At 33.3% G+C, this 20,024-nt stretch overlaps 2 protein-coding genes across 3 annotated transcripts; both read left to right on the forward strand.

The window, feature by feature from the left end:
• Window positions 1-931: 931 nt before the first annotated feature.
• Window positions 932-1,444, forward strand: LOC145807076 (uncharacterized). The gene is made up of 2 exons (XM_082904997.1): window positions 932-1,160; window positions 1,251-1,444. Exons 1-2 carry the CDS (start codon window positions 932-934, stop codon window positions 1,442-1,444), a joined length of 423 nt encoding a protein of 140 aa, XP_082761123.1.
• Window positions 1,445-14,254: 12,810 nt separating this feature from the next.
• LOC114314602 (ankyrin repeat-containing protein At5g02620) lies at window positions 14,255-17,483 on the forward strand. Of its 2 annotated transcripts, none has more exons than XM_028261078.2 (4): window positions 14,255-14,723; window positions 15,032-15,672; window positions 15,776-16,185; window positions 16,361-17,483. In XM_028261078.2, exons 2-4 carry the CDS (start codon window positions 15,336-15,338, stop codon window positions 17,237-17,239), a joined length of 1,626 nt encoding a protein of 541 aa, XP_028116879.2. In that variant the 5' UTR covers window positions 14,255-14,723; window positions 15,032-15,335; the 3' UTR covers window positions 17,240-17,483. The 2 variants fall into 2 exon arrangements, with proteins under 2 accessions (XP_028116879.2, XP_082760439.1); XM_082904313.1 differs by having other exon boundaries at window positions 14,550-14,723; window positions 15,032-15,559.
• Window positions 17,484-20,024: the final 2,541 nt, after the last annotated feature.

Below are 20,024 nucleotides of genomic sequence, written 5' to 3' on the forward strand. Positions count from 1 at the left end.
ATTGACTAACCTTTTGTTTTTTGTTTTTTGTTTTTTGATTTTTTTTCCTCCTATCACTCATTAATACGTGTCTGTGAAAATAATAGTGGTTAAGAAAAAATGAGGTCTCTATCATTTCTATACTAATTAGTAATGTAGCACTACCATTTTCTAATACATTTTTTTTTTTTGCACATGAGGAAATAAGAGCATCTGCATCAACCTCAGCAAATTTTAAGTCAAATTATAATCCAAAATTCACTTTTGTATTTTAGCTAGCCTTTTTTTTATATACACACTCCATCAAACTCTCTATTTTAAAATTCTATTTCATTAAAATATTATTTTTTATTCTTTTATCTTTTTCAATTTAAATATATTTTTTTTCAATCGCCATATTTTAAAAACGGCTATATTCTAACGGTCATATTTCAACGATTATATTTTAACGGTCATATTCCAACGGCTACATTCTAACGGTCATATTTCAACGGTCATATTCTTTCAATATAAATAAAACCAATTGCTATCTAAATTTCATCCAGATCAGCCTAATTTTGCTATTTCATTTTGTATTTATTTTCTCTATGTGGATCTTCATTCGCTAGATGATATGATTCTTTATGACTCTAACTCCGACGATGAGTTGGAGATAATTGGGATAGTTGTTATGGAAGGGCAATGATTAGCAGCCAATAGTTCATCAAGATCACGGCATAATTCTAATCAACGCCGCAAATTCATTTGGTGCAATTCTTTGTAAGGTCACCAAACACTCTTTCTAGATTATTTTGCTGATCCACCAATATATTCTTCTAATGTATTTCGAAGGAGGTTTCGAATGAAACGTTCTCTTTTTCTCCATATTCAATCTGCGGTAGAAGCTTATGAATCATATTTTGTCTAGAAAAGAAATAGTGTTGAAGTGCTCGGTTTATCTTCCCTTCAGAAGATGACTGCAGCACTTAGAATGCTCGCTTATGGAGTAGCAGCTGATTTTATGGATGAATACTTGAGGATTAGAAAAAGTACCGCAATAAAGAGTTTATTTTATTTTGTCAAAGCGGTGGTTGAAATTTATTCCGATCAGTATTTGAGGTCACCAAACAACAATGACATTGCTAGACTACTAGTAGTTGGCAAAAGTCGTGGCTTTCCTGGAATGCTGGGAAACATTGATTGTATGCACTAGACATGGAAGAATTGTCTGGCTGCATGGAAAGATATGTATACTGGTCACACCCATGAACCAACAATTATTTTGGAAGCAGTTGCATCATATGATCTTTGGATATGGCATGCATTTTTTGGGTTACCTGGGTTTCATAATGATATCAATGTACTAGAAAGGTTTACTGTGTTTACTGAGCTTGCTCAAGGGCGTGCTCCTCCAGTCAATTACACCATCAAAGGTAATGAGTATACAATGGGATATTATCTTGCTGATGATATATATCCACCATAGGCAACATTTGTGAAAACAATTCCATGTCCACAAGGAAACAACAAAAAACATTTCGCTATGGCGCAAGAGGCATATAGGAAGGATGTGAAGCGTGCATTTGGGGTGCTTCAAGCACGTTTTGCAATTGTGCATGGACTTGCACGATCTTGAAATCTTGAGTCAATTAAAATTGTTATGAAGGCTTGTATAATATGTTGGAAATGGTAAAAAAATTCTGGGTAAAACTAGAATTTTTTCTCAAGTTTGGTCTATTTTTTAGGTGGGCCCCGAGCGCCAATTTACTCGGGTCAAAGTGGTAACGCGTTCTTTGCCGCATTGTGATTCACGTGGTATATTTGGTTGCTCAAAACCATTACCGAGTGAATGGGAAATTGAAGCCAAAGTGTGCTCCATGGAAATGGAGTTTTGGTGGAAATTCCTTAAGGTTGTAAAATGGCTTGTCCCACATTGATTTGGTGGCAAGTTTTGAAAGGGTTTATAAGGCATGGGTTTGGTACTTGGGGTGTGCCCCAAGAGGTACCCAAGTGTTTTAGAGGGAGAGGTTATGGGCAAAATGGGCTAGACCCATTAGACCCAAAATCACCACACACGCGCGCCACCGCGTCCGGTCGGGCGGGCTGGGCTGGGCTGGGCTGGGCCTGGGCGCGGGTGCATGGTTGGGTTGGACTTGTTCGGCCCAATACTAATCTTTTTGGGCCAAAAACATTTGAATTTATTTTTATTTTTTGGTAAAATAAAATCCATAATTCAAATTAACCGGAAATAATCTGGTTCGGTTTTTTCTGTACATCCAAACAGGGCCCTTCCGTTTTTTGAACCCAACAGCTCTAAATCTGTTTGAATTTCAAACCAAACAGTGCCTAAACAGTTTGTATCTGTTTAATTCAAATTGAATAGGTACAGTATCTGTTTAATTCAAAATGGAAAGCCACCAATCCATCTATAAATAGACTAAGCCCTCCATTTGGAAAAATACTCCAATTTTCGTACTCCATCTTCTGCTATAAATTTATTCTTCATTTTGCATTTAGTTCTTGTTATAGAGAGTATAAACACTTAGTGTGTTCGACGAACGAATAAATTGTAGTGCTGCTTTTATTCGTTGATAGATCATTTTGTCTTGGGAGATAGACGTCCAGATTCTGAAAGCACCGTGGAGAGGACGAATCTGTCTTAAGGACACAGTGTTAAACACTAAACTTGATCATATAGTTATTCAAAAGATATTAACCAAGTAAGTTGTTTAATTTTTATTCCGATTTTAATTTTGTTTATTTAATCAGATTTTAATTTTGTTTTTGTAACAAAATAAAATCTGTTTTTATTTATTTATTTTTATTTCGAGTTTGATTTTTGTAATCAAACATATTCTCTCCTTTTCTTTATTTCTTTATATTCTTGTTGTTGTTTTGTACACAACAGAATTTAATCTATTTAAATACAGTGAAGATTGTCCAACAATCTTAAGACAGAATCTTTTTTGGTATCTTCATTGTATTTTATTTTCTGTGTTTTCAAAGTAATATTCTGGTTGGAAAAACAAATAGTGATTTATGCTATTTGACAGATAGTAGTAATATACTGTCTCTTTTCTTTGACAACTAGTAGTAATATACTGGTGTCATTAACAATTGCAGAATATTATTTGGTATTGAAGAAAATTATTGTGATATTTTATTTTTCTAGTTTTAGTAACAAGGAAAATAAAATTATTTTGTTGTTATAATTTATTTTCTGGTTTTAGTAACTAGAAAATTAATTTGTGTTTTAATTTTTTCTGATTTTTGTAATAAGAGATTATGGCTACTACAACTGAAACTGCATCTGGCAGTGGTACTCCTATTGTTACACCTACATCGGTCCCTATCCAGAACCATGTTCATGTACCAATCAATCATGGAGAAAAATCGAAAAAATTTAACGGTACCGAGTTTAAGAGATGGCAGTAGAAGATGTTGTTCTATCTTACGACTCTTAATTTGGCCCGGTTTCTCTATGAAGAGGCTCCAACACTTAAAGAGGGTGAAAGTGATCGGCAAGTTGTTGCCGCTGTAGATGCTTGGAAACATTCAGATTTCCTGTGCAGAAACTACATCCTAAATGGCCTTGACAATATGCTGTATAATGTATACAGTCCTCTGAAAACAGCAAAAGAATTGTGGAATTCTTTGGAGAAGAAATACAAGATAGAAGATGCCGGCACGGAGAAATTTGTCGTCGGTAAATTTCTAGATTTTGTTATGGTACACTCCCAAACGGTAATATCTCAAGTTCAAAGTTTTCAAATAATTTTGCATGATATTCATTCAGAAGGTATGTCTCTTAGTGAGTCATTCCAAGTCGCTGCTTTAGTGGAAAAGTTACCACCAGCTTGGAAAGATTTCAAAAATTATTTAAAACATAAACGCAAAGAGATGACCATGGATGAGTTGATTGTAAGATTAAGAATTGAGGAAGATAACCGAAAGGTTGAAAAGAGGAATAGGAAAAATCCCATTGAGTCCAAGGCTAATGTGGTTGAACAAGTTCATAAACCACATAACAAAAAGAGGAAGTTTACTGGAGATGGTCCTAAACAAGGCGACAACAATGGCAACAAGAAGTTCAAAGGAAAATGCTATAATTGTGGCAAGACTGGACATCGAGCTTCTGACTACCGCTGCCCTAAGAAGGATCATGGAAGTACAAGTAAGAAGACCACTAATCAGGCCAATGTAACAGAATTGGATTACATCTCTGACGGAGTGAATGACATCAACCTCTCTGCTGTGGTGTCTGAGGCTAACTTGGTTGAAAATCCCAAAGAGCGGTGGGTTGACACTGGAGCAACTCGTCACATTTGTGCGGACAAGAAGATGTTCACTACCTACAATGAGGCTGCAAATGGTGAACAACTTTTCATGGGAAATTCTTCTACTTCTACTGTGGCTGGACAAGGAAAAGTTATCTTGAAGATGACATCAGGGAAAGAACTGACCCTCAACAACGTACTGCATGTACCTGACATCCGGAAGAATTTAGTTTCTGGTTCTTTGTTAAGTAAAAATGGTTTTAGGCTTGTCTTTGAGTCTGATAAATTTGTATTAACAAAGAGTGGTATGTATGTTAGTAAGGGATACATAAGTGATGGTCTCTTTAAGTTGAATGTAATGGCAGTTGTACCAAAAATTGCTATGAATAAGAATAACACATCTTTTGTTTATATTCTTGAGTCAAATTTATGTTATGGTAGATTAGGACATGTGAATTTTGATGTTTTGCGTAGATTAATTGGTTTAGATCATATACCAAAGTTTGAAATTAATCCTAATCATAAATGTGAAATTTGTGCAGAAGCGAAACTAACTAAGGCTCCATTTAAATCGGTTGAAAGAAAAACCGAACCTCTAGAATTAATTCATACTGATGTATGTGATTTAAAATTTATTCAAATTAGAGGAGGCAAAAAGTATTTCATAACATTTATCGATGATTGCACAAGATATTGTTATGTTTATTTACTTAGAAGTAAAGATGAAACCTTAGAAATGTTTAAACTCTACAAAACAGAAGTTGAAAATCAACTTGGTAAAACCATTAAAATGGTTAGAAGTGATAGGGGTGGTGAATATGATGCACCATTAAATGAATTTTGTGCACAACATGGCATTATTCACCAAACTTCAGCCCCTTATTCTCCACAGTAAAATGGAATTGCTGAAAGGAAGAATAGAACCCTCAAAGAAATGATGAATGCCATGTTACTAAGTTCAGGTTTACCACAGAACTTGTGGGGGGAAGCAATATTGTCTGCTAATTATGTTCTTAATAGAATACCCCACAAGAAAACCAACAGCACTCCTTATGAATTGTGGAAAGGTCGACTGCCTTCCTACAAATACTTAAAAGTGTGGGGGTGTTTGGAAAAAGTTGAAGTTCCTGTTCCTAAAAAGACTAAGATTGGACCAAAACCAGTAGACTGTGTGTTTATTGGTTATGCTCAGAATAGTAGTGCATATCCGTTTCTGACTTATAAATCAGAAATACCTGATATAAATGTGAATACTATTATAGAGTCAAGGAATGCTATGTTTTTTGAACATGTCTTTCCTTACAAGAAAGGACAGGAATTAAGTTCACAGAAAAGAACTTATGATTGTACACAAAGTTAAGAGACTAATGACAATCAAACACAAGAGACTAGTAATAGTCTCGACCAATAGGATTTAACTAATGATGAACCAAGACGAAGTAAAAGAGCGAGAACATCAAAATCCTTTGGTCCAAATTTTCTGACATACTTGTTAGAAAATGAACCTCAAAGCTTTAAGGCAGCAATGACAGGTCCTGAAGCACCTTTGTGGAAAGAGGCTGTTAATAATGAAATTGAATCCATTATGCAAAATCATACTTGGGAATTGGTGGATCTTCCACCAGGTTCTAAACCTCTTGGATATAAATGGATATTCAAGAGAAAAATGAAAGCAGATGGTTCAATTGACAAGTATAAAGAAAGACTTGTTGTTAAAAGGTTACAGACAAAAGGAAGGTCTGGACTATTTTGACACATATTCCCCTGTGACAAGAATAACATCCATTCGCATGCTTATTTCTATAGCAGCGTTGTTTAATTTAGAAATACATCAAATGGATGTTAAGACAGCTTTCTTAAACGGTGATCTAAATGAAGAGATCTATGTGGAGCAACCCGAAGAGTTTGTAGTATCAGGACAAGAAAAGAAAGTTTGTCAACTTGTAAAATCCCTTTATGGATTAAAACAAGCACCTAAGCAATGGCATGAAAAATTTGATCATGCAATGCTTACTAATGGGTTTAAGATAAACGAATGTGACAAATGCGTCTATGTTAAAAACACTGACCAAGGATATGTCATAGTTTGTCTTTATGTCGATGACATGCTTATCATTGGAAGCAGTCAAAACATGATCAAATCAACTAAGCATATGCTTAACAAAAGATTTGATATGAAAGATATGGGGGTCGCAGATGTTATATTAGGAATGAAAATTACTAAAACATCTGACGGATATGCATTATCTCAATCACATTATATTGAGAAAATTCTTGGTAAATTTATCAAGGATGATATGAATTTAGCTAGAACACCTGTAGACGTCAATCTTTACTTATCGAAAAATAAAGGTGATGCAGTGTCTCAGTTAAAATACTCCCAAATCATTGGAAGCATGATGTACCTAATGAATTGTACTCGTCCTGATATAGCTTATGCTATCAGTAAATTGAGTAAGTACACTAGTAACCCCGGAGAAGACCATTGGAAAGCGATCATTCGGGTTCTTAGATATCTAAGATTCACCCGTGATCATGGTTTGAACTTTACTCGATATCCAGCAGTACTTGAAGGTTATTGTGATGCAAATTGGATATCGGATACTAAAGATTCAAAATCCACAAGTGGATATGTCTTTACTCTAGGAGGCGCTGCTGTTTCTTGGAAATCCACAAAACAAACATGCATCGCACGATCCACAATGGAATTCGAGTTCATTGCTTTGGACAAAGCAGGAGAAGAAGCAGAATGGCTTCGTCACTTCTTAGAAGACATTCCAATGTGGCCAAAACATGTGCCAGCTATTTGCATTCATTGTGATAGTCAATCTACAATAGGCAGGGCACAGAATCATATGTATAATGGTAAGTCACGACATATTCGTCGTCGACATAATACCGTAAGGCAATTGTTATCAAACGGAATAATCTCAATAGATTATATAAAATCTAAAGAGAATATTGCGGATCTGTTAACAAAAGATTTGACAAAAGAGCTAGTGTATAGTTCATCGAAGGAGATGAGATTAAAGTCTATTACATAAGAATCGTCATAATGGTAACCCTACTTATATGACTGGAGATCCCAAGAACTAAGTTCAAAGGGACAACTAAGTGATGTATCGCTCACCAGAAATCACCAAGGGATTAAAAATTCCCTACCCATTCCTATGGTGAGAGTGATATCTGCAACATATGTTGAATGCAGGGGTATAAGGATAAGCTTTGCTTTTAATGATTACTTATATCTTGATTAAGGTATAAAATAAAAACGAGTATAAAGAGATACTCACAATAAGAATCACCTATATGAGTATTGAACTGGGGCCGATTCTATGAGAATGAAAAGGATAAATTCTCTAGAAACACTTATGAAAATCAGGCGCGTTCAAGGCCAAAATGAACACAACAGTGAGAACCACGATGTGCTAGAAGATATTTTGTGTGAAATCTATTGTCTTGGCTTACGCAAACGGCTGAACAATTCAAGGCATCGCGTCCATTGGTTAGCCAGTAAGTCCGATAGGTTATCACTAGGGAAGGTTCAAGGCCGAAAACTACCTATCCTGATGCAAGATATTTTCGACTTATACTCTTTCGTTAAAGTCTGCATATTGTTGCATTTCCGTTGTCATCAAATTCCATTCATGTGGGGGATTGTTGGAAATGGTAGAAAAATTCTGGGTAAAACCAGAATTTTTTCTCAAGTTTGGTCTATTTTTTAGGTGGGCATCGAGCGTCGATTTACTCGGGTCAAAGTGGTAACGCGTTCTTTGCCGCGTTTTGATTCACGTGGTATATTTGGTTACTCAACCATTACCGAGTGAATGGGAAATTGAAGTCAAAGTGTGCTCCATGGAAATGGAGTTTTGGTGAAAATTCCTTAAGGTTGTAAAATGGCTTGTCCCACATTGATTTGGTGGGAAGTTTTGAAAAGGTTTATAAGGCATGGGTTTGGTACTTGGGGTGTGCCCCAAGGGGTACTCAAGTGTTTTAGAGGGAGAGGTTATAGGCAAAATGGGCTAGACCCATTGGACCCAAAAATCACCACACACGCGCGCCGCCGCCGTTCTTCCGGTCGGGCGGGCTAGGCTGGGCCTGGGCGCGGGTGCGTGGTTGGGTTGGGCTTGTTCGGCTCAATACTAATCTTTTTGGGCCAAAAACATTTGAATTTATTTTTATTTTTTGGTAAAATAAAATCCATAATTCAAATTAACCGGAAATAATCTGGTTCGATTTTTTCTGTACATCTAAACAGGGCCCTTCCGTTTTTTGAACCCAACAACTCTAAATCTGTTTGAATTTCAAACCAAACAGTGCCTAAACAGTTTGTATCTGTTTAATTCAAATTGAATAGGTACAGTACCTGTTTAATTCAAAATGGAAAGCCACCAATCCATCTATAAATAGACTAAGCCCCCCCATTTGGAAAAATACTCTAATTTTCGTACTCCATCTTCTGCTATAAATTTATTCTTCATTTTGCATTTAGTTCTTGTTATAGAGAGTATAAACACTTAGTATGTTCGACGAACGAATAAATTGTAGTGCTGCTTTTATTCGTTGATAGATCATTTTATCCTGGGAGATAGACGTCCAAATTCTGAAAGCACCGCGGAGAGGACGAATCTGTCTTAAGGACACAGTGTTAAACACTGGGCTTGATCAGATAGTTATTCAAAAAATATTAACCAAGTAAGTTATTTAATTTTTATTCCGATTTTAATTTTGTTTATTTAATCAGATTTTAATTTTGTTTTTGTAACAAAATAAAATCTGTTTTTATTTATTTATTTTTATTTCGAGTTTGATTTTTGTAATCAAACATATTCTCTCCTTTTCTTTATTTATTTATATTCTTGTTATTGTTTTGTACACAACAGAATTTAATCTATTTAAATACAGTGAAGATTGTCCAACATAATATTGCACAATATGATTATTGAGGATGAGCGAGATGACAATGAAGCACAAGACATTAATTTTGAACAAATCGATGAAACCCCTTTGGCACAAGTGTCACATGAGCGTACAATCGAGCTTATGGAATTCATTCAACAAAATCACCGTATCAGAAACAGATTAATTCATTCTCAACTCCAATAAGATCTTGTTGAGCACTTGTGGCAACTATATAGTCAGTCATAGGAATAAGGTTTCATGTTTTAATTATTTTGTGGCAAATAAATGTATTATGTTTTTAATTATTTGTTTTAGTAATGAAAAATGGATTATAATTAAATTGGAAAAGTTTAATTAAATCATTATAATCCTTAAATGCTCCTTGTGTTTAACCTTATTTTTGGAGTGCAAAATGATGTTAAAATAGGTATAAAATAAGACCAAAGATAGCACTAGAGCAACAACTAAATAGCAGCAACACAGGAGCCAGGGTGGTCGACCGGGCAAACGACCGGGCAGTCTACCGGTTAAGCAAAATTTTAGCATTTTTCTTCTTCTCATGGGATATCCTGGGGGACACCCTGGGGGACGACCCCAGTTTTGTTCCAGTTCAGTTTTGCTGCCCACAACATACATACAATGAAGCTTTGCTCCAATTCAGTAATGGTAGTATTAAAAATAGTGCTCTTATTGACAGAAGAAAGAAGCGTAAGAAAGAAAATATAATAAAAAATTAATTACCCTATAAACAAATCCAAACTTCATGAGAGAAAGAATTGTAACTTTATCAAAATAAATAAAACCAATAACAATTCTAATACATCAATATATTTACAATTTGAGTCCCTATAATAATATCAAAGTCGACGCAGCGACTTTGATGGTAATGCTCTAAAGTGGGAAATACACCGTCTCTTTGTGAGCATTGAATGAGACACTGACAGTGATGTAAATCAGTGGGCCCACAATACAAATATGGTGCGTCTCATTATGCCAGCCAATCTACCCACCGTTGTTTTTTTTGCCACCATCTCTACTAATCCTTCCGTCTCAAAATATTGGTTTTTTTAAAGAAATTTAATTTTTTTTAGTAGTACACTTATTACATTTAAAAAAAGTTGATTTTTCAAAATTACTCTTTTAATAGTACATTTTTTAAGAATATCAATGTCATAATTGTACTTTTTAAATTTTTTATTAATTTAAAAGAAGGACAAAATAAGAAATTTACATTATTTTGTACTTAATTTATAAAGAGAGACTAATATTTTGGGATAATAAAAAATGGAATAAGGGACTAATATTTTGAAACGGAAGGAGTACTTTTTTATTTTATTTTTTAAATACATTAAAAAAATTAATTATCTTTGCTTTAATAATCAGATATTTCAATAAATTAATTTTAATATTCACGTAAAGTGTCACGTCACACGGACTAGACAAATCTCGAATTATAGTGGTGTTCAAAAAAAAAAAAAAAAATTAATAATACTTGATGGGAATCAAACAAATTTTCTTAACTATTAATCAATATTTTGTTATTTTATTTACTTATAAATTCATATATTTCAATTATTTAATTATAAGACTTTTATCAATTTGCACTCTTGAGGTCATATATTTTGACTCCTTTGTTATAATGTTTCGAATCATACGTTAAGGTTATAAAATTTATATTTCTTCCATTGTAAAATATTAATTTCTTAATATCTCAAAATATTAGTTATTTTTCAAAAATCAAAGAATAAAATAATATGAATTTACTAGTTTGTCCTTTTAAATTTATTAATAACAAAAAAATACAATTATTACCATTGATATTCCCAAATATATATATATATATATATATTATCAAAAGATAATTTTAAAAAATTAATATTTTTAAAATGTAATTAATTGTAATATAATAAAAAGTTAAATTTCCTAAAAATGACTATTATTTTAGGACAGAAAGAGTATAAAAATGTGTACAATAATCATTGTATAATATTTTAAAATTAGTTTACAAAGTGTTTTAAAAGCACACGGTAACAAGATCTTAATTGTAAAATTTATACAAATGTCATTCTATATTTATAATAACTGTACAAATCTCCGATCTAAGCTTGGAGTTTTGGGGATTAAGAAGTAGAATTCCTACTCTTTTTTATATATAACTCAAAACAAAAGATATTTATATTAATATCAGCTTTGTACAAAAAGTTTAGAATTAGATACATATCTTAACCTAGAAACATTTAATACATCCAATACTAAAAAATGCTTCAAAAACAAAGTAGCTGTATTTGTTTCTATTATTATGAATTTATTACAATATCTCCCTTAAGGTTTGAAAAAAATATATAATAATTCCACAGTTTTGACATAATTATATTAGGTTTTCTTAAATTGTGTTTAAATTATAAATTGAGAAAGATCTAACATCCCTCTCTAACTTTTACTAATGAGAGAGGCCAACAATAAATTTTTTTTGTAGTTTAAGATCCCTCACCTACACCTAATATAGCACTCACTCTCTCATTCTCTCTCCTCTCTCTTCTCGCACCAAACAACCCCTATCCCTCTCTCTCTCTCTCTCTCTCTCTCTTTTCTTCAACAGAAAACAACCATTCTAATTCCGCTAACAAGAGATTCAACCACTACAGCCTCAACAATGAGGTTGCCGATGACGATGATCTAGAGAGATCATGTTAGAGTTGGAGTCTTCGTCCGCAGCATTATTCGGAGCTTCATCGGCATTGACTACGATGGAAGAGTTCGAAGTTCTTGAATCATTACCCTTTAGAAGCTTCCTCGTCTCGATTTTCTTCTTCTCAAGGTCATCCCAAGTTGATTCTTCCGTAACCACATCAACGTTGAAATCCAACACCACTCTCTCTAGGTTTAGAATTAGCTTTCAAATGATACTAATATTCAATCGTAGTGATTTTTACATAGTATTGAAATTTCAATCACACGATGACAATAATGAAGATATATATATATATATAGAGAGAGAGAGAGAGAGAGAGATTGAGATCTAAAATTTGAAACTTGAAGAATGAAAAGAGACACAGAGATTACAAAGATAGACACTGAAATCAAGAGAGAGAGAGAAGAGAAATCTGAGAAAGAATTGTTTTGTCTTATCTGTCCGTGTGTGTGTGTGTGTAAGAGAAATAGAAGTGAGGTGTGAGAATGAAGCTCAGAGGAGTTGCATTACATTACAACAGTAGAGAGAGAAAGAGAGGAAGAGATTTAGAGAGAGAGGGAGAGATTTATAGAGAAATTTGTGCTAAAATTTCTCTAGTTTGATTAAAACAATTTTTTTTAGATCACTCCTTGGTCTACTTGGGTAACAATGTCTATATATGATTCATATATCAGATTTTATACTAGATAATTTTCAAGAACTGATGAAGGGATTTCTTTTTGGTGCAGGATTTGTTTGGTGTAGATACGTGGATACATTGGAATCAATTTTCTCTGGTTTAAAATTGTGAACAAACACAGAGAAATTTGTGCTAAAATTTCTCTCGTTTGACTAAAATAATTTTCTCTAGTTTAAAATCATTGGGTTAAAATTTCTCTGATTTGGTTAAAACAATTTTCTCTGATTCAAAATTGTGAATAAACACAAAGAAATTTGTGAACAAAGTTAGGGAAATTCTCTGTGAACAAAGCCAAAGAAATTTCAATTCTCTATAAACAAAGACAAAAAAACTTGTGAACAAAGTCAGAGAAATTAATTTTCTCTAGGTTTCTCTAGTTTGAACTCAGAGAAATTTCAATTTTCTCTGGTTTGAACCCAAAGAAATTCTCTACACATAATTTTTCTAAATCAAAATTTCTCTAGAAAAATGTTAAGGGACTTTAGCCATTATGAAAATATTTCTCCACTATTACCATCTTGCGATGTTTGGTTCCTTTTTTAGAACTCGTTTTTTGAATTTTTTTTTGAAAAATTAGTAACTAGTTTAAGGTTTTTTCTCTTGTTAACGATGATGTTCTTTCTCTAGAAAGTCCAGAATTTCTCTAGAGAGTGAAAAGTCCAGAGAAATTCCTTTATGTTATAAAATCTTAATATTATGGATCCTAAAAAAAAAAAAATCCTCTTATAGATTTAGATAGACCTTTGAAAAATGAAAAGGAAATGTGAATGTGAATGAAATATAGTTACATTTCATCAATATTTTTACACACTATTTCATTTTTTCTTCTCAAATTCTCACCCAAATCTATGATTCAAACACAATCTTAAAGTTGTAATTCAAATAATATTTAACTCTATTTTCATCAATTATTTGTTCAATACTACTATATCCACCGAATATTTATTCGGACAATTTGGTCGAAAGGAAATTCAGTAGGTCAAATATTTTTGTTATTTGTTAGTCATACCAGTTATTCCTTATTTATTTGAATAATGCCTCTATGTATCAATTGGTATATTAATTAATATATCAATTGATGATGTGATATAATTTTAGAGATTTTTGATATTTGTAATTTGTATAATGGGTGGAGTTAATAATAATATCATAATATATATTGATACACTAATTGGTACACTGATTGGTGCATATGATATTGTTGTATTTATTTTAGTGATTTAATACCATTTATTGTATTTTCATCAAATTTAAAGGAAAATACACCAAACTTCAAGGAGACTAGAATAATCTACCCTATTAATAGGAGTTGTTTGGGGTACACTATATAAATATTTTATTTTATTTTATTTTTATCCTTTTTAAGTCATATTGTTTCTTTATTTTTTTATACATTTTTTTTTTGTAAAAAGTCAAGAAATGCACTTATTTAAATCATTCTAAATTTTATAATTCTATCATAATTAGATCACAATTGGTATAATTTTATCATAAAATTTTACAACATTAATCACAAAATGCGTAATCTTACTACAAATTAACATAACAAAATGTCCAAAATTTTATGGTTTATGTAACAAACGTGTGTGGCTTAGTTATGATATTTTTTATTACGCTAATTTGTGATAAATTTACATATATTGTGATTAATGTTATAAAATTTTGTGATAAAATTACATAATTTTGTAATAAGCTGCATATATAAAAAGATATATAGTAATAGTTGAAACAGGTTTTTGTGTAATTAACCAATTTCTTTTTTCTCTTTTCTTTTGTCTAATTTTCGTTCTTAATTTATCTGCTAAAACCTCATCATCGACATCAACTTTACAAAAGGCCCAGCTTTATTGGTTCTAAAGTTTGGTTTGTTTTTAATTAATTAAGAGCTCTGTGTTTGGGTGTGATTCAGATTTGCATATGTAAAAGGTTTCTTGTTGCTTACATGTGCCTTTCATGTCCCCCTGTCCTCTCCACCATTTCTTCTTTCTTCACCTTTCTTTCTTCCAATATATTGAGCTTCAAGGATTGCCCCTTTCTCTGAACCAATTACAGGGTAATTCCATCATAAACCCATAGCCTCTCTCTCACTCTCTCTCTCTCTCTCTCTCTCTCTATATATATATATATATACACACACATAGATATGTATAAACACACATGGGTTTTTTGGTTTTTGATGGTGGAGAGCAAAAGGTGCACCTTTCTTCACACCCAGGTAAACATGGAGCCTCATTGTTTTTTGTTTTTTTAAATTCTTCTTTTCTCTGCTTTTGTATTCAATTCAATCTTTTTTGTTGTACTCCATGGAGACCACAAAAGAAAAAGGAAAAATAAAATAAATAATAAATAAAAAGAACAAAGCAAATGGAGTTGATGGGTTGTTTGGTAGATACTTGTATAGGTTCTTGTTTGGAATATGAAATAAAACTTGCTTAATTATCATTGCCACAAGGTAAGCAAAAGAAAAAAATTAGATTGTCTGAAATGAATGATTATGACCTGTGATTTTTTGTTTGTGAACAGGACATTGATTTGGGTTATTCAGGAGATGTAACCCGCAGATAACAGACAGAAATCAAATTCCAATTTTTGTTTTTCTTTACAGTCTTTGAGCTCCGAAGCAATCTAGATGATTTTATTTCTGTGTTGCATCAAATAGACATTGTTCTTCTCTTCTCTCCTTTTTTTTTTTTTCTTTTCTTTTTTTTTTTTTTGGGATTAAAAATGCGATTGTTCATCTGGGTTTTTGAGGGGAAGAAGAAGAGACTCTGCATTACTCAATAGCAAAGGAGAGTTTTTTTTTTTTTTTTTTGGGTATTTGAATACCATGGAGGCACCAGCAGGGTTGCAAAGCACTCCCCGGAAAAAGATGACAAAACAATTAACCGGGAAACGCGATGACTCTCCCCTGCACTCTGCCACTAGAGCGGGGCAGCTCGTTGTCATAACGACTATCCTAACTGGTGCCGAAGCAGAGGAAGACATAGCAGAATTATTGTTGAAGCAAAACCAAGCCGGCGAAACAGCCCTTTATGTTGCCGCCGAATATGGGTATGTTGAATTGGTCAGAGAAATGATCAAGTACTATGATCTTGGAGCAGCTAGCATCAAAGCTAGAAATGGCTTTGATGCATTGCACATTGCTGCCAAACAAGGAGATTTGGGTATGTCTCTAAAATCCCAAATACAAAAACAAAAAAACAGAGAAATTTCTCCGTTTGATTACTCATATTTTCTGTTTTTGAGTTTGATTTTGGGATGTTGCAGAGGTGGTGAAGGTACTAATGGAGGCCCATCCAGAGTTGTCTATGACAGTTGACATATCAAACACGACAGCTTTGCACACGGCTGCAACACAAGGGCATATAGAGGTGGTGAATCTTTTTTTGGTGTCGGAGAGCAGCTTGGCCACTATAGCTAGAAGTAACGGGAAAACAGCGCTGCATTCTGCAGCTAGAAATGGGCACGTGGAAGTCGTGAAGGCACTTGTGTGTAAAGATCTCGGGGCTGCAACAAGGAACGATAAGAAGGGGCAGACTGCGCTTCACATGGCGGTGAAAGGACAGAGCCTTGAAGTGGTGGAGGAGCTGATTAAGGCCGATCCTTCTTTGTTAAACATGGTTGATACCAAGGGCAACACAGCATTGCATATAGCAACAAGAAAAGGAAGAGCTCAGGTAAATTATTGGTCTTTTTCTATCTTTTTGACCAATCGTCAATGGTGGAGCCTTATAATTACTCGATTATTGTTCAATTTTGTTGTAATTGTGTTGTTTATTGAGTGAAATATAACATTTATGAACACAAACATGAGCTGAAATATAATTTTCTCAACAAATCTGAATTGTGCAGATTGTTAAGTTGCTATTGGGGCACAATGAAACCGACACAAAAGCTGTCAACAGGTCTAATGAAACTGCCTTTGACACGGCAGAGAAAACAGGGCAGGCCAAAGTTGCAGCCATCCTGAGAGAGCATGGCGTGCAAAGTGTCCGAGCCCTCAGGCCTCAAGCAAACAATCCAGCCCGCGAATTGAAACAAACAGTCAGTGACATCAAACACGAAGTTCACAACCAGCTCAAACACACTCGCCAAACAAGAAAAAGCGTGCAAGGCATTGCCAAGCGGGTCAACAAAATGCATGTTGAAGGCCTAAACAACGCAATCAACTCCACAACTGTTGTCGCGGTTCTCATTGCCACTGTGGCATTCGCAGCCATTTTCACCGTGCCTGGCCAGTATGTCGATGACCCAGAAAACATCCCTTCTGGGCTTTCCCTTGGGGAAGCTAGAATCGCTCCTAGAACCCCATTTTTGATCTTCTTTGTCTTCGACGCCATTGCCCTCTTCATTTCTCTAGCAGTTGTGGTGGTACAAACCTCAGTGGTGGTGATAGAGAGCAAGGCAAAGAAGCAAATGATGGCAGTGATAAACAAGCTAATGTGGTTGGCTTGTGCACTCATTTCAGTGTCATTTTTAGCTCTGTCATTTGTTGTTGTTGGTGAGCATGAAAAGTGGCTTGCAATTGGAGTGACAATCATAGGATCAACAATAATGGCTACAACTTTGGGGACAATGTGTTATTGGGTAGTTATGCACCGAATTGAGGCCTCGAATTTGAGGAACATACGAAAGAACTCGATGAATAGTAGGTCACGGTCAGGTTCACAATCAGTGATGTCAGATTCAGAGCTTATGAATAGCGAGTACAAGAGAATGTATGCGATTTAAAAAGCTTTGTATGCCAAAGTATTTCAGAATGGGGCGTAAGAAATGCTTCTTTTTTTTTTTTTTTCCTGCTCAAAGTTCAAAACAATCATGACCGAGAAAACAGGGGAAATTGTTTTCTTGATTCTGGAGGGTAAATTCGGTTAGAAATTATTCTTGCCCATGAGATGCTTATTGTCAAATTTCTACGTATCATCTGTAATGTCTATACTTTCCAAGTCAATGGTAGTTACTTTCTCTTTTGAAATTTGATAACCTCATGCAAGATTAGATGATCGTGTAAGTAATTGACTCTAGTCATGGTTTGGCAGAGAGTGTGGTACGTGATCACTAGTGATCACTGGAACGAGTTTGATGGACTAATTTTTTTTATTTTTTATTTTTTGTCTTCAAAATGAATTTTTGTTTGTATAAAATATTTAGGCCATGTTTGTTTGATTCCATAGGATAGAAGAGATTAAGAATATGGTGGGATTAAGTGAGAAGATTATTAGTGTGATGGTTGTTAAGTTAGAGATATAGGATAAAGAGTGTTTGTTTGTACACCACCAGATTAGTAATACTATAGATAATATTAATATATAAAATTAATATTTTTTAATTTTTAGTATTTTTTTAATATTATAATTTTTTTTTTGAAAAAATAAATTTTGCTTTAAAATCATATAAAAATTTACTAATTCGCTCACTCAATTTGTAATCCCAACCCATCTATGGGATTGGTAGGCAGTCCTACCAATGACAGGGATTATTAGTCCAAGTGGATAGTTGGTTAAACCCTTTCCTCATGTCCCAAACCAAACACTTTTTAAGTGGATCCTACGAGCAATTAGTTCAATCATCTTTCCCAGACAGCCAAACAAACATGCCTTGTGAATTAATTTTTGGTAATAGTCGCTTCAAAAAGATTTTTAGCGACAAGATTTTGAAAATGTCACTAATAAATATACAAAATAATTTAGTCCTAACAAGGTTTATATGCAATTATGTTATAATAAATATTTTACATTTTCACATACAAAAATAATATTTTAACAAATTTCAAGATAAATGTGGTTTAAAAAAAAATGTTTTGCTTCCCTTTTCGGTTGAATTCGGTGAGAAGGCAGCGGCCCGAGCCATTTTCTATTGGTCCTTTGATCTGCTGGACCAGGAAATGTCCTGACTAAGCCCATTTCGCATCGGGTATTGATAACAGGCCCATTTCCCAGAAGTTTTGTTCTGTATGTTATGTTATCTCATTTTATTTGGAATCACTAGACAGAGATTAAATAGTCACATATATGGGTGGTGTCAATTGATCTCAATAATTTTTTTAAGTATTTATTTTTGAGTAAATTATACTGACTATGAGATTCGAAAAAAAATATAATAAATTTTACAATTTTAATATAATTACACTGACTTATCTCTTAGTACAATTAAAATGACCATAATTAATACATATAATATAAGTATACAAAGATAAATATGGTAAAATATATAAAGATGAATATGGTAAAATGCACATTATTAGCGTACAAGATATGAAAATATTCTTTTTTTAATTATATAACTAATAAATTGCTTATAAAAATAAGACTTAAGTATTATGTAAATTAAAAATTTTAGGGACCTAACGTAATTATGCTAATTTATGAGATTTACTCTATTTTTTAACAAAATTCAAAGAGAGATTAGTGTAATTTATCCATCCCAAACAGGGAAAACACATATAGGAGAGACTATTAATCCAAAATTTTATTTTAATATCTAAACATGAAATTTAGAATTGAGCAGAACATCTAGCCCAATCCAATCCAATTGTATGGCATGATTTAATCCCCCGAAACAAACACAACCATTAAGTTGTCCAATTTTTTCTATCGGGTGATTATTTAAGTTGTCCAATTTTTTCTATCGGGTGATTATTCGGTAGTCTGGAGTACGATCACACGGTACTCTATAATAATATAATTGATGGAAAAGATAGGATATTAATTATTTGTCTGGTGAATTGTCATCATAGATTGTTTGTTAAAAATTAATTGTGTTCCTTGTTATTCAATACATAGGCAGCCTATCAATATGCCATGGTTTTTAAACATTTTATATTAAATTATCATCGTGGTGATTAATAATTCAGATTATAATATATTTTTTATTATATTTTTAACAAATTAAATGTAAAAATAAATATTCTAATAATAGTGACAAAAAACTAAATTTACAAATGGGAAAAATGTTCTGTAATCCCTATGGTCCTTTGGCAAGTTGTGTTTGGGAAATTTCTATAACTCCAACTGCTATCATTTCTTGTGAAGGGTGGTTTATGGAATGAAATTTCTCTCTCTCTCTCTCTCTCTCTCTCTCTCTCTCTCTCCATGCATCAACTGAAACTAGTGGTGGCACTGCTGCTGACTATATCTGCTCAACCCTTTCCAAGAGCTTCTTCCTCAAAAGGTAAGGCAACCAAGTATTCACATCATTTGAAGTTTCTGGTCCAAATTAATATAAATCCTCTAATTAATTTTTAAGAAAATCATATACAAATCTTCTTTTTAACCCTGTGATGTGCTAAATAAATAATTAATTGATAATTAGAGAAGATATGAAAAATAATTATTTTAAACATTTTAATAAATTGTCGAATCATTAAATTTTAAAAATAAATTTAACATTTGAGTTAGAATATCTTCTGCCTACGCAAACCTCCTCATCGATTGCGGGTCATCAAATCCAACCTACTAAACCCCAGATGGTATCCTCAAATGGCACACAGACCAAGACTTCATCAAACCAGGAAAAA

This window comes from Camellia sinensis, chromosome 14 (assembly GCF_055761805.1).
Source record: "Camellia sinensis isolate YWXY chromosome 14, ASM5576180v1, whole genome shotgun sequence".
NCBI classification, from domain to species: Eukaryota; Viridiplantae; Streptophyta; class Magnoliopsida; order Ericales; family Theaceae; genus Camellia; species Camellia sinensis.